General features: G+C 45.7%; 1 protein-coding gene across 5 annotated transcripts in view; it reads left to right on the forward strand.

Moving 5' to 3' along the window:
* adcy9 (adenylate cyclase 9) overlaps positions 1–15,278 on the forward strand; it is a 29,958-nt gene extending 14,680 nt beyond the window's left edge. Inside the window, exons 3-11 of one of the 5 annotated variants that reach the window (XM_028985597.1) lie at positions 5,309–5,460; positions 6,096–6,194; positions 6,838–7,049; positions 7,401–7,503; positions 8,225–8,463; positions 8,583–8,742; positions 9,560–9,702; positions 9,897–9,908; positions 10,263–15,278. In XM_028985597.1, coding sequence (XP_028841430.1) covers positions 5,309–5,460; positions 6,096–6,194; positions 6,838–7,049; positions 7,401–7,503; positions 8,225–8,463; positions 8,583–8,742; positions 9,560–9,702; positions 9,897–9,908; positions 10,263–11,655 — 2,513 coding nt within the window. In that variant the 3' untranslated portion in view covers positions 11,656–15,278. The remainder of the gene's footprint in view (positions 1–5,308; positions 5,461–6,095; positions 6,195–6,837; positions 7,050–7,400; positions 7,504–8,224; positions 8,464–8,582; positions 8,743–9,559; positions 9,703–9,896; positions 9,909–10,262) is intronic. The other 4 variants (XM_028985599.1, XM_028985601.1, XM_028985598.1 and 1 more) reach the window with 4 other exon arrangements.
* The last annotated feature ends 156 nt before the right edge of the window (positions 15,279–15,434 follow it).

Raw genomic sequence — 15,434 nt, forward strand, 5'->3', positions numbered from 1 at the left:
GGAGAGGAATAGGTGGCTGGACGACACACAAACACAACCAAAGTGCAATAATAGTGCGTTTTTATTTACAGTGAGGGCAAATGCAAGGAATAGGCAACAAAACTACTACAGGGCAGAACAGAACTCCAAACCGCTCCAAATCCCTCCAACAACTCTCCGCAGCAACACTCCTCTCCTGCATGAGCACTAGGCCTCCGTCTTTGTGAAGGAGGCGTCCTTAAATGCATCCTGTGGACGTCACGTGGTGGCACCAACAACTATGGCCCTAGGGCTGGGATGTAAAACAAATGAGCGAGCAGAAGCTGGGAGGACCTGAAAGAGACCAGGCAGAGCAAGCGAGAGGAGAGTGGCAGGGATGATGCCACACCCTGGAAGTAACCGCCAACCCTCCTTCTGTCGCGTTCACACACACACACACACACACACACACACACACTCGCTCTGCAGTGCGTCTGTTCCTTGCTGTTCCTGGAACCGTTTGCAGCATAAGTGGCTGCTTAATTATTTTATTATTTTCCAGATGATCACATTCCGCTAGCTCTGGTTTCCCAAACACACCATTAACGCTGTGAAAACACACACACACACACACACACACACACAGGCACTTACTGCTTAAAAGGTTCCCCATTCTCAGACCCTCCTGCATCCACACACCAAATAAGCACACCCTGTCACAGGCTAGAGCCAAGTCCGGATCTGTGTGTGTGTGTATGCCCACTCTCTTCACCCTCTGTCGGTTTCTCCCCTCTGTTATCTGTGGTAAGGCCTTGCAGCTTAACATCGTGAGCAAGGCCGTTGTGATAGCGTGCTTTTTTTTTTCTTTTTGCGTGTGTGTGTGTGTGTTTGTGTGTGTGTGTGCACATGCCCTGTCCTGCCCTTTTGAGCACAGTTCAAATGAATTGCATTTGAATTCCCTCTGAAGTTTTGTTGCGTTAAGGTTTGCGGAGGCACATTTACATTTATGGCACTTATCAGGGACAGTCCCCCTGGAGACACTCAGGGTCAAGGGTCTTGCCCAGGGACACAATGGTAATAAGTGATTCAAGATTCACGAGAGATGTATTGTCAATACAACAGTATAAACAGTATGTTTAAATGCTGTTTCACACAGACCCGCCATAGTGTGATTATAACTATATATAAAAGATAACACATGGTTATCACATGGCTCAAAGTGAGGTTCATGGACGAGTGTCTAACCCGCTGGGCTACTACGACCCCGTTTTCTTCCCCTGATGGCTCCCCATCTGCACTAGAAGAAGCGCAGTGCGCGATGATCTGCATGGACCGGCGTCCTGTTCCCTTCATTTCTGTAGTTATGTGGTAAGTAGCGAATGTTCGAGGCCGCAGACCCGTAGGATGCATTAGCATTCGCGAGCCCCTCTTCCCTGCCGCGTGTTACATTAGCGCGTGTGAACTTTACAAAGGTCACATTGTTGGGGTGGCATTTCAGTCTGTCTGCTGTAGTTCGCGCGTGCAGCAGGCTACTTTGTGCCGGATTGTCCTCCTTTGCGCTACGCCCAAATAAGGGCGTCCTCCATAATACTCGTCATGTTTACAGAGGGCACCGAACACAATAACACACACACACACACACGCACAGTAAAGAGGGAATGTAAACCAGGCCAGGGGGTGTTTACATCTGCAGGTGAGATGAGGGAGACGTACACACGCCTCATTTCCACGAGACACCAACCCAGCTAACGTGCAAAACCCGGTGAAATATCCGTAGAAGTTGACGCACCGCTCTGAATATAAAGTGTGCGTGTGGGCGGGCGTGTTCGTTCATTTCGCACAGTTCTCTGAACTCCAAGGTCAGCGTGTCCTCGTTGGAAGACACACACAGAATCTTCCCACCTGCTCTCCATCTTATATTTACCATAATGCCTGAAGTTCAAGGCTCTCTCGCTGTGTGTGTGTGTGTGTGTCTTCTTTCCGGTAGCTTAAGTCATTGCCTGTGACACCGGCAGTCGAACCTGATGGTCGTGATTGGAAGTTAAATTGGAGCAGCCAGGAAGTGTGTGTGCTGAAAAAAAAGGGGGGTTATAAAACGTTTCCTCTCGGTTCAGCCGTAGCCTCTCCTCTAAAAAAAAAAAAAAATCTCTGCTGCAGCATTTGTGTTCTTTTAAAAAAAACTCTACCTCCCCACCCCTCCCCACCACCTCTCAGTTTGGCCGCCGTTCGCTCAGTGGAACCCGCTGCTCGTGCGATTCGGCCACCTGGCCATGCTGCTGCACCTGTAAGCAGTTGGACGGAAAAGGGCAGTGTAGTCCAACCGAGACGTTCTCACTTCATTTCGTTTTATTGAAGAGTTAAACATGGCTTGGAGAGGTCACTGTTTAACAAGGTCACACGTAACCTTCTCTACCAGAAACAAGGACATGAAGCTGACATTTACATTTACAACATTTAGCAGACGCCCTTATCCAGAGCGACTTACAATCAGTAGTGACAGGGACAGTCCCCCCCTGGAGACACTCAGTGTTAAGTGTCTTGCTCAGGGACACAATGGTGGTAAGTGGGGCTTGAACCCTGGACTTTAGGGTCATCTGGTTTATAGTGCTTTTAACCATCACCCTTGGTGAGCAGTGGGCAGCCATGACAGGTGCCCGGGGAGCAGTGTGTGGGGAGTTGCACCTCAGTGGCACCTTGGCGGACCGGGATACGACCCTGATTTCTGATTTCGAAGGTTAACCTTCCTTAACCGCTAGGCCACCACTGCGCACTTGCTATAGGCAAGTGTCTTATCTATTAGGCTACTACCACATTGAATTTGTCTTATATGACTGCACGATGTCTGCAGACATTGAATCGAAAGAGGTCCTGCGGGGCAGTGGTGGCCTAGTGGTTAAGGAAGCGGACCCGTAATCAGAAGGTTACCAGTTCGAATCCCGATCCGCCAAGGTGCCACTGAGCAAAGCACCGTCCCCACACACTGCTCCCTGGGCGCCTGTCGTGACTGCCCACTGCTCACCAAGGTTGATGGGTTAAAAGCATTTCACTGTGTGCACCGCGTGCTGCGCTTCTGTGTATCACATGTGACAATCACTTCACTTAACATTGCAAGCCCTTGCATAATTCATGGTTTTGGCTGAATTTGCATGAATTGTTGCCATCGCGACATTGCTACATCCTGGATGGACTGTCTGGCTCTATTTGTTTGAGCAGCATCAGACACTTTAGCGCCATCCTGTCCTTCTCTGTTCCCGCACGTCACTCTACTGTCCGTCCATCCGGCCTCATCATCGCGCGAATCTGCAGCACGGCGGGGCTCATTTATCTCGTTCGCTCTCGCTCGCTGCTGAAGAGGGTATGTCTTTGTGCTGATGGAGACAGAGGGGCAGATAAGCATCTCTCCATCTCTCTGTGAGCTCTTGAGTCCAGTGATTTGCCCTCTCCCAGCCACTCTAGTCACATAAAGGTCTCTCTCTTTCAGACACACACACACATTCATTCATCTGCGGGTTGACAGCCTCTGGACTCACATCCACTCAGTAACACACAGTATTGAGGTCAGTTTATTATTATTCATTTGGCCTTGGCGACTTTACCCATCTCATGGGCTTCTGTGTGTGTGTGTGTGTGTGTGTGTGTGTGTGTTTTTTGCGTGTGGGCAGTGTGAAAGCGTACCTGGCCCAAACCGGCAAAGGACAGCAGTGGGAGGGGTCTTAACGACGCAAGGGCAGGGATTGAGTCCGGAACAAAGGGGAGTGTAATCTGATTGGCTGCTGGTTGGAAGGTCAGCGGGATCTCTGGTTGTCCTGGAGATGTCAGTCTGAGCCTCCGCCGCTGATGTTTGAGGGCTGCTGCCTTTAGAGACTAAAATGGAGGTGATGCAGTGGTGGGGGACGATGTAGAATTGGGTCAGCCTGACGGAGGACGAGAGGCTATAGAGTCTTTAGAGTTCCCTTTCTCCAAATTACTAGCGCATGGTTACATTTTCTATGGCAATTCATCTCAATCCCAAATGTCTTTACAGGGACATTGGGGCGAGTGAATGAATTGGAAGCATAATGAATGGCCTCCTACAAGCAAAAGTCTACAGATGGAGAACAATAGGATGACCAAGTCCCTTTCTCTACATGTATCATGTCATTGTTTCATGAAAACCCTAAAATTCTGCAGTAAAATATTTAGGAAAATCAATATTTGATCAATGTTTGACAGGGGTTTTTGTTATGTTGCCAAACAGCATTGAAATGCACAGCATTGTATATACATGAATTATAATTAGTACAATTAATAATTCAACAAATTTAATAAAATGTTTGTCACAGGTTTCTGTGACAGAAAAACTGTTTTGGTACCAAGTGCCCATTATATCTCATCCAGCTGAGGATCTGAAAGGATTTCATATGGTAGAAAATGTATTGTAGTTTGATCACCCCAGAGCCTGGTTTCATTCATCCAGTCTGCTCACTGCTTTGCCTTGACCCAGAATCCTCCTCTGCACACATGGCATCGTCATCATCATCCTCCTCATCATCATCGCAGTGATTCACTGGCCGCCACTCTGTGCAGCACGCAGCCCACTCACTGCGTCCTGACTTTCATTATTTGTCCGTCTCTCTCCTCTCTTTGTTCCTGTGATTCTCTCTCCATTATCCTGATCTTCGGCCCCCAACACTCAACCTTCATCGACATTTCATATGTCCAAACTGATCAGCGTACCTCTAGGTGGTTAATAATCACCTGATCGCAAGTAATCTGGGGTTTATAAATACATTTCCTGATGTATATACGCCTGTATTCCCTATTATTTGCTGTTTACCTGTGTGTGTGTGTGTGTGTGTGTGTGTGTGTGTGTGTGCATGTTTAGAGGATTCCTACTTCATTAGCAGGTCACAGATCTGCCTGATATTCCTGCGATGCTGCTGAGAAGAGATATTGGTGTGGAGTTGAACAATTTTAACACATAAGAAAGCATTTTTGAGCAGTGGGGTGACTGTACTTAACACCAAAAATACACAATACAAACATAGAATAAAAATACAATCATATCTGCAGTTTAATCTTGGCAATTCATGTGGATTTCGATCCGTACACGACAGAGAGTTTCGAGTGAGTGTCATCTGTGCTGTACACTTTTACGTGTTAGTCACAAGTGCAGCGCATTCCTGGAACAAGTTCTTGGTAACAGATTTCCTGCTGAGAGACTTCCTGTTGAACAGACTTCCTGTTGACTTCCCCTTCCCTCATTTCCCTAGCAAAGTGTCCTGTGTGTGTTTACACCTGCCTCAGATGAGATGAATGCTGGGGACTTTTCCTGAGTTTACAGAGTTGTGTGTCTGTGTGCTTGCTGCAGGTCTGAAGACGTACCTGATTTCTGGGCGCCGCCTGGAACACCCACAGTGCCTCTGCTCCTCCCAGACGGGCTCTGGGGCAGCAGATTCGGTGGGTCCCCAACAACGAACACACACACCTGACAGCAGCCCCCACAACCACACAATGTCCAAGGTGAGTTACAGACACGCAGAGTACCACAAAAAGTACACAACCCTGAGTCTCAGGAACGTCGAATATTGTGGGAAAAGGTAGTTCATTTTTGTAATTTATTTTCTCAAGAAAACCATGAAATCCAGTATGTGAAATGATTAGAACATTAATAATGATCAGTCAAAAAAAGGATTCACAATACTGAAACTTCTGAAAAGTAACTTCATTCATACAATCAATAATTATTATAATTCAATAATCAAATGGTTTTTTTTTTTCTCCAATCTGCATATGCACTAGTAAATGCTGAACAATTTACTACACAGTTACTAGTCCTAGATGGAGCATATCTAATCACTGTCTACAAGAATTGGTTACAGGGTGTGGATGAGGAATTTTGGTGTGTGGGCGAGTCCTTCAAAGTGTCCATTATATCCTTGAGAGGGACTGTGTCTTCATTACGTTTTACGATTCACTTTATATTGTAAGTCTGATCACAGGGTGTGTGTATGTGTTGTGTTTTCATCTGGGTTTTCTGAGTGCTCCCACGATGCCCTTGGATGTCTGTCAAGGCCAGAACGTTTTTCACGAGACAGACAGAATAGGCAAACTGTCAGACACACATATAGCTCGCGTCCCTCTCTCCCTTTCGCCAGTCCCCCAGTCCTTCCTGCACTGTGTTGCCGGTAGAAGATCCGTCAGTGGAGGGCGCTGTGCAGAACGGCTGCAGCGAGGATCTGAAGGGCGGCAGCAAGGTAACAGTAACTTCTAATAGACTGATGCTCATCTTAATCTCAACTTTTTAACATCCTGCTCCCTGATCTTACCACTACTCTTGAATTATAGCAGTTCATCAGTTCATTTATAATCTCCATTTATCAGATGTCTTAATACAGAGAGACTTACAGTCAGGGACTGTACAGGGACAGTCCCCCCTGGAGCAACTCAGGGTTAAGTGTCTTGCTCAGGGACACAATGGTAGTAAATCGGGTGGTAAGTATGGGTGTAGTAGCCTAGTGGGTAACACACTCACCTATGAACCAGAAGACCCAGGTTCAAACCCCACTTACTACCATTGTGTCCCTGAGCAAGACACTTAACCCTAAGTTGCTCCAGGGGGGGAGGAACTGTCCCTGTAACTACTGATTGTAAGTCGCTCTGGATAAGGGCGTCTGATAAATGCTGTAAATGTAAATGTAAAATCAGATTTGAACCTGGGTCTTCTGGTTCATAGGCGAGTGTGTTAACCACTAGGCTACTACCACCCATGAAATAGTTAAAAGTGTTTACACAGAAAACCACATTGATCAATGATTTTTGATAGAAATAGAATTAGTGCAAAGGTGAGCTGAACCTCCCAGGCTCAGACAATCTTAAAGTGCTGCGTCTCTTCCACAGCTGCCCATGTCCCAGAACCCCCGGGCAGTGAATGGGCTCCTCAGCCCCCAGATGGAGGAGGCGCTGTCCAGCAGCCAGACATCCCTGTGCGAGATGCTGCACGAGAACAAGTGGGCGGGGGGCATGGACCACTCTGCGCTCATCCCACTGCGCTCCAAGAATTTCCGAGAGAGGAGCGACGCCCACTTTGTGGATGTGATCAAAGAAGACAGGTGAGGAGGGGCTTTTGGGAAAAACAGCTTCACCCACAATTTTAAGGCAAAAGCATGTTTTCACGTTCATTTCACACTAATCACTAAAAAAACCCATAAATGCTGGAGGCATGGGCATACATGGTAAGAAGTGTGCCTTTGTAGGTGAAAAGAGTTAATATGATATGACCAGTATGGTACCTTTTCACATTTGTAAAATGTAAATTCAGACTATTGTAAACGCATGTATCATATGCATAATGCTGTAAATACAATTATCAGTTATCATCAGTTTTTAATTTTACAGGCAACCTTTGTATTTTATTTTGATAATGAGTGAAGCCTGTTGTTGAATTTTAAACCTCCCCACAGTCTGATGAAGGACTACTTTTTCAAGCCTCCCATTCACAAGATCAGCCACACTTTCCTGGACAAGTCCCTCGAGTCTGCCTACAGGAAGAGTTATCAGGAGGAGGTGTGTCTGTGTTTCACTCTGACCATCTGGCCGTCTTCCTTTATTCATTATTACACACCAAAATATAAATCCATGATATAAGCCTTGTAATGTCTATTATAATTTATTACTAAATGTATTCTTAGCAAATACTTTCCTGGAAACGTTATTACAAGAAAACGTTCAAACAACTTTAGTAACTTTAGTACATTTACATTTACATTTATGGCATTTATCAGACGCTCTTATCCAGAGCGACTTACAATCAGTAGTTACAGGGACAGTCCCCCTGGAGCAACTTAGGGTTAAGTGTCTTGCTCAGGGACACAATGGTAGTAAGTGGGGTTTGAACCTGTGATTCTGTAGTCTTCTGGTTCATAGGCAAGTGTGTTACCCACTAGGCTACTACCATCCCAATATTAGTAACATATTATTCAGGCTCAATTGGTTGTTGAAGTGCATTGAAATGCACTTTTGCACCCATCCAGTGCACAAGCATAAGCTGTTTCTAAAAACTGCCAGAAATATGTGCTGCTGTTGTAAAAGTACTAGGTGGTTATTTTGATGGAACCTTCACAACCATTCAATTATACTTACAATGAAGACTTCAACAAATGTTTTCTTACAATAACATTTTGAAACAGCTACATATAATGTATTTCTTAAAGGAATCTGTGGGTGGGTCCAAAGTTTGGTTCTGTAGTGTGTGTGTGTGTGTGTGTGTGTGTGTGTCTATGTACAGTATGTCCTGAATGATCCATCCTCACTGCAGGTGGAGAGTCAGGCGGTGGTCCAGACATTCGCCAGCCCGTCATTCAGTTGGTGTGTGGACATGCTGCTCTGCTGTTGTGTTTTTGTTGCACTCTCTCTCGCCTGTTTCCTCCGCCCGCTGCTTACCCATCAGCCCCTGCCAACCCCAGCCATTGCTCTGGGAGTGGGTGCCTTCCTGCTGTTGGTCGCAGCACTTGCACTGTCAGTACGGTAAGACAGAATGGAAGGATTGGAGCGAAACTATACACAGTGTTGTATTACGTTCTTTGTGTAATGTGTAACGGTTTGCGTGTGTGTGTGTGTGTGTGTGTGTGTGCATACATGTAAAGTATGGCGCTGTATCTTGACCGAGTCATGGCCTGTACACGAATGTTGCTCTGGGTGATGTCTGGCTGGGTTCCTCGCCACCTGATTGGAGCGGTGCTGGTGTCGCTGCCTGCTCTCAGCATCTTCTCACACATCACTTGCAACATGCACCTGTCTATACAGGTGAGCTCAAGCAAACACACAATTCTGCTACATATGTACCATTTACATGCCAGATGTACATACAAATTCAAATTCAAATTCAAATTTTATTTGTCACATACACAGTCATACACGGTATGATGTGCAGTGAAATGCTTTCTGCAACTGCTACAGACCACAGTATTGCAAATGTTGCAGGTAAACAGTGAACCAATATGCAAATATTGCAAACATTACCAAGTATTACACTTTTACGTCTTTAACATAAAATATGTGTAACTGGTAGGGTGAAGGTGTGCAAATGAGTTACAGTTTTTTACAATGTTTAAGAAAGAAGAAAGAGCCATAAAAGAAAGAGCAGTAAGGGCAAAGTGATTATGTGCAAAGTGGTTTTGTGCAAAGTGGCTTTGTGCAAAAGAGTCCGGAGTGATTGGAGGTGAAAGTGCTGGAGTTCTATGTACTCTTGATGTTGAGAGCTTGGACAGCCTGCGGGAAGAAGCTCCTCCTCATTCTCTCTGTGTTGGACTTCAGGGAGCGAAAGCGCTTCCCTGATCGCAGCAGAGAGAAGAGTCCATTGTTGGGGTGGGTGAGGTCCTTCACTATCTTCCTGGCCCCGTAAATTTTGCACACAAGCATATGCATACCTTTTCACTCACAAGTCGCAACACATAGGTCTCCAAAGATTTATGAACTCTGCAAATGCAGCACTTGCTCTACAACAATTTTACTGATTCAAGCAAAAATGCTGGACGTTATAGATTTGATTCAGAATTTTTGAAACCGAAGGGCTCGGCATCTGTGAACAAATGTTTGCGTGTGTGTGTTTTTGTCCTCGCAGTTCACCATGTTTATCTGCTGTGCGGTGATCATCGCCATCACCCAGTACTGTAACTTCTGCCAACTGAGTTTCTGGATGCGCTCAGCCCTGGCCGCAGCTGTGGGACTGGTGCTTTTGACCATGCTCTACAGCTCCCCCTGCAGGTTAGAATCAAAACACCCTTCATTCTTCCACTCCTTTAGCAGACACAGTTAAGCAAGCTTAGAAAACCCCTAGAACAGCTTAGAATACATCAATTCGTTTTTACACTGACAGGCATTAGAAGTGACGTTTAGAAATGTGTCTGTTTGATCAGATGTGTCTGTTTTTTTCCTGTTTCCCTTAATGCTGCTTTTAGCTGGAATTTGTGGTGAGTTGTTTAAAGAAACATGAGAATTATTTCATATTTTTTTCATATTTTTGGATATTTAAATTCATAAATTGCTCTCTGTGTTGCATATTAATAACAAGGTAAAGCTACATACAGTGAAGGTGCACATGTGCGTTTGCTTAACAGTGGAATTAAAAGATGCATATTATGTGTTATGCTCATTAGTTTTTGTGCTAAAATTTAAGAACTAATTAATACCCATAGAAGTTTAGGAAACCTTTTGGACTCATTTAGAAAGAGTCGAAATAGGAAATTTGTTAACACTGTTAACGCTTTAACTTTGACAGTTTTACGTCAAACGATTGAAAAGCAATGTTTCTTCTGTGTCTCTAGGTTTGGTGGATTTGGTAACAGCAGTGTGTCCATAGGTCCACTGTTTCCAGAAACGGGTGTGTCCAAGCTGGAGAGGCTGCTGGGACTTGAGGCTACCCTCGCCCTGTTTCTGCTTCTTCTGCTAGTCTTCTTCCTCAACCGTGAGTTCGAGATCAGCTGCCGCCTGCATTACCATGGCAACGTGGAGGCCGACCAGCACCGCATCAAAATCCAGAATATGCGGGATCAAGCGGACTGGCTGCTGAGGAACATCATACCCATCCACGTTGCAGAGCAGCTGAAGGTGACGCAGAGCTACTCGAAGAACCACGACAATGCCGGAGTCATCTTCGGCAGCATCGTCAACTTCAGCGAGTTTTATGAGGAGAGCTACGAGGGTGGGAAGGAGTGTTACCGGGTCCTTAATGAACTCATCGGCGACTTCGACGAGCTGCTGCGCATGCCGGCCTTTGCCAACATCGAAAAGATAAAGACAATTGGCGCGACATACATGGCAGCCTCCGGTCTCAATGCGCAGCAGCACGGAGACCCCACCCAGCCCCACGCCCACCTCCGGGCGCTCTTTGATTTCGCCCAGGAGATGATGCGCGTGGTGGACGACTTCAACAAGAACATGCTGGGCTTCAAGTTCAAGCTACGCATCGGCTTCAACCACGGCCCGCTCACCGCCGGCGTGATCGGCACCACCAAACTGCTGTATGACATCTGGGGTGACACGGTGAACATCGCCAGCCGAATGGACACCACTGGCGTCGAATGCCGCATACAGGTGAGCGAGGAGAGCTTCTGCATCCTCAGCGCCATGAGCTATGCCTTTGACTATCGCGGCACCGTCAACGTCAAGGGCAAAGGTCAGATGAAGACCTTCCTGTTCCCCCAGAGTGCCGACCGAACAGCCGTGCCTCTGTACCAGCTCTCCGTGTCGCCCGAGATCCGCACGCAGGTGGACGGCAGCATCGGCCGCTCGCCCACTGACGAAATCTCCAACATGGTGCCTGTGGTGGCAGGGAGCCGGATCAGCGCCAGCATGTCCGCCTGTTCGGGCCTGGGGGCGGGGCCTGATTTCAGTAGGGGAGGAGTTTCGCAGAGAGAAGGGCACCGGCGGCAAGCAAGCGCACACCGATCGGCCTCCTCCACCGCACTGTGCTCCACGCCGCTCAGCACACACGGCCACCTGAAACGCGGCTCACACGACGCACACGCCACACACACCGCACACACCGCACAGGACGCCGAGGGCACACTGTCCGCGCGCGACGACAAACACACGGCGCCCTCCACAAACGCCGCCCACGGTACTCTCTGCCCAGTTCCCATGTCAGTCTCCGGACCGGCCCACCCTCAATGTGAAATAGGGGCGGGGCACTGCGTAGGGGAACTGATGAAACCCTGAAGCTGCGCAATCCAATCATCAGCCTTCTGTCAGTACAAAAAAAAAAAAAACCCTTTAACCCTGGCGGCACCAGGTCTGCCTGCCAAACTGGAGTGCCTGTGTGTGCCTGTGGGTGTGTGTATAAATGTGTGTGTGTGCATGCACATGCCTGCAGATTAACATTAATAAGTGTGATTAGTTGAAGAGTAGAGTCAGTGCTCGGGCAGTGTATAGTGTTAGGAGTGTTTGAGTTTCGATTCGGTAGCGTCGGGCCACAGCTCCTTTTAAATTTTGCTTGTCACGGGGGGGGGGGGGTCATTGTATCACTCGGGGCATTCTGGGTTGGCAAAGACTGCATTTTTAAGCACTTAACCCATCTGAGACTCAACCAGAACCCCAAACATATCATGACATCTCTCCATTTAATATTACACCTTAGTTTGCTTTTACGTTTTAAGTGCCTTAACAATTTGTGTAGTATTTTATTGAAAAGCTATGAGTATTGCGCAGTATTAAAATATCAACTGCACATGACTGTCTGGTAGTTTAGCATTAGCGCAATAAGGTGACATTTACAGCCTTCTTTTTCATTCCTGTTTTTTTTTTTTTTTTTGATAACATATCTGCTCAAAGGCACTGCAAGGTGCTGAAGGATCAGGCTAGAGCGTCTTGGGACAAGAAAGTAAGACTTGTATGGATGAGTGTAGCAGATTCACTCTCCTGAGCACAAACAGCCATCGGTCAGGACAAAGGACGTTGGCACACACACCTGACTTTATAAATCAGGAGATGACAGATTTGAGCAATGTGAGGGGCGAAAAAAAATCACATTTTTTTTGGGTGGCCGGGATAGAACTTGGAAAACCTGTTTTGGCCTTCTATCAAGAAGACATCTACTTGAAAACACTTAAAGGGAATAATCGAGGAAGTTTGGCGACTTTTATCCTACAATATAATTGAAGACATGAGCAAAAACTCAACCCATGCTGGGGCTGTTTACTCCAGGAATAAGCGTTATATCACCATATATCACCATTGTGCACCCACAAGAAAAGTAATGGGTAAAGGCAACCTAGTTTTGTGTCTGTAGACGGGTCTTGTGCTCAGGCTCATAGTTTTCTTTCTCCCTTTCTTTGCACATTTTGGCTTATGAGAGCAAACGTGTCTACAACAAGCCAAAATTAATACAACTTCAGACAAGCTGATGAGCATGGGGTGGTTTTCTTTGCAATCCTGTGCACACACTATCCTTGGATTTTCTAGATCATGAAAAGACACTGCAAACAAAGGAACGAACATGGTTTGGCGTTGCTCGGCTCATGCTCTAAGATGGTTTTGCGTACTTTGTGCTGGTTCCTCAGACCTGGACAAGCTTCTTGTTTTGGATTTGGGTTGCTGCTCAGTTGAGATCCTACGGCAGCCATTATCCAGTGCCTTCTGTGCCCAGATAAGTCAAATAGCCTTTCTTTATTACTAAAAAAAAACCTCTCAGACTTGTTTGCAGTACAGTGGCACAGATGGCTGAAGTTTTGTAGACTTTAGGCATCTTTTGAGCTGCTCTGTCACATTTAAATCATCAAGTGGCCATTGTTGCATTTCCAGTGTCAATCAAAATCGGATTAAGGGTACTTCTTCTATTGATTATTATTAAAAATCCCAATGTAAGATCTCAGAACTGCAGCTATGTGGCTGCCATAAACTTAAAAGCATGTAGATGTTGAGAATGACTTGTCCTTTAAATTATCAAGTTTGACCCCATTTATACTTCTACCTATACCAGTTCTGACAAATACTCATAAATGCTTGTTTTCATTGATGGATTATCGTTTTTGTATGATACATTTAAGCCCTGTGCCTTTCTAGGGATTGTTTTCGTTCACAATACAAAAGTCTCAACATATCAGTTCACTTCAGCAGTGCGAGCTGAGCAGTAGAGAACTCTTCTCTTGTACCTGAATGTTTGGGGGCTGTGCTCCAAGCAAAGGGCAATAAGGATAAACTGTAACCAAGGGCATATTCTACAACACACAACCTAAAAACCCCGGGGGACCACATCGGTGGTCTTACATCAAGGAGGTTTTTCAAAATGTGTGGAGACAAGTTAAACCTCCTTGTGGGAAGACCTCCAGCACAATTCTTGGTCACCCCCAATCAAAAGGGTCTACGAACACATATCCTGGCCACATTTTACCAAACTGCAGTCCCCTACTGTGGTTGAGGTGCAGAACTGTAATAAAAAAACACGGCTGTTCCCCACTTTTTCAGCAGTGCACCATTACAGATGTGTCTTGTTAAGTCTAGTTCAGACTAAATGATTTTTATATCCGGTTCCGAGGTCACCAACCAAAAATCCCAGATCTGGAGCAAATCAGCAGTTGATTGCTGATCGCCAATCCTTATGGGTGAACGTGGTCAAAGACACAGAGTGCGAACTGCTATCTAGCATGCTAAATATCTAGTTAAGTGACTAACGAGGTACCGCCAATGAGAGTGCAGGACATGTGATGATGTAAAAGGGTGAGGACTGTCAACTCCCTCTGTATTAGAGACAAACCAAATTGCCCACATATGCCAATCCGTTTCTTGACTCATAGTGGTTTTCATCGTGCATATGTTTTGGAACTGATGATTGTGCATTGGTTTAGTCTCTTGTCCATTTTTTAAAACTGTTGTAAAAATGGACATTGTGTAGTCTGAATTTAGCCTTATACAAAAAATTGTAATCATGCACCAAAATGAGAATTTTGGAATTCTGAATTCAGGGAGAAGAACGAGCCGGTGGTTTTATTTTTTCTTTGCATTTTTGCTGAATTATGAATGCATTATTTAACAAATGAATTAGTAAATTGTGCCATGGATAGCCATAAATGTACATTTCCACCTACTAATAATAACTTTTATCCTTCTTAAGAGTTTTGTCATTGGATTTTTATGTGGTGGCCAAAGGTTTTGTGCATCCCAGATTTATAGGTTTGAAGATACCACCATGTACCACAGATTTTTATCACCAATCCTGCTTTTCAGTCACCTGGATGTTACACTGTGCATTTATTTTCAGCACCTTTTCTTATTCCACTCATTTGCCTGTTAAGAGGAAGAATGGAGGAATAGCAGCCGAGATACGTTGATTCTATCTGCTAAAGACTGTTCTCATATGCCAAAGAGAAAGTGTACAGTTTTTTCCCCTTTGCTTGTGATGAGCACATTGTTGGTGAATTGTTTATTTATCATTAACATTAATATGTACACAGTTGCACAAAGCATTCACGTTGTTATTGGCTTTTGTACTGAGTGTTGTCAAAAAAGTACATTTTATTATTATTTATTCATGTGCACGTGCCAGATAGCTCTTCTGAGGCATAAAGGACGAAAACGGAAGCTTTTTTTGTCCTGCAGTGTTTAAACCCTTACCTGCCTGCCTGCCTGCCTTTGTGTCTGTGTGCGCAGAAGCTCTCTGAACCCCAAAGAGAATTCTCAGCCTAACCAACTCCAAATAGAAGCCAAGCACAGAGACAGTCTGGAAGACTTGCCTTTGCCACCAGACCGACAGGGCGGGAGACTGCTGGCTACCAGCACACCCGCCGCTGTTTCAATTAAGAGCTGTTGTCAACTTTTTGGAACTCAATTAAAAAAAGTCAAAGTCACCAGTGTGTCTGTTGTCCTGACTGACAGTGAAAGTTTCTGACCTCTCCTAACCCTTCTCTTATGCCCTTCCAGGTCTAGTGTACTGTTAGGCCTACTGCACAAACGCCACAAATGCAGCGACCCCCAGTGGCAGCCTTACCGACTAATGTCAGCCT

The sequence above is a fragment of the Denticeps clupeoides genome, chromosome 7 (genome assembly GCF_900700375.1).
Source record: "Denticeps clupeoides chromosome 7, fDenClu1.1, whole genome shotgun sequence".
Lineage (NCBI taxonomy): Eukaryota > Metazoa > Chordata > Actinopteri > Clupeiformes > Denticipitidae > Denticeps > Denticeps clupeoides.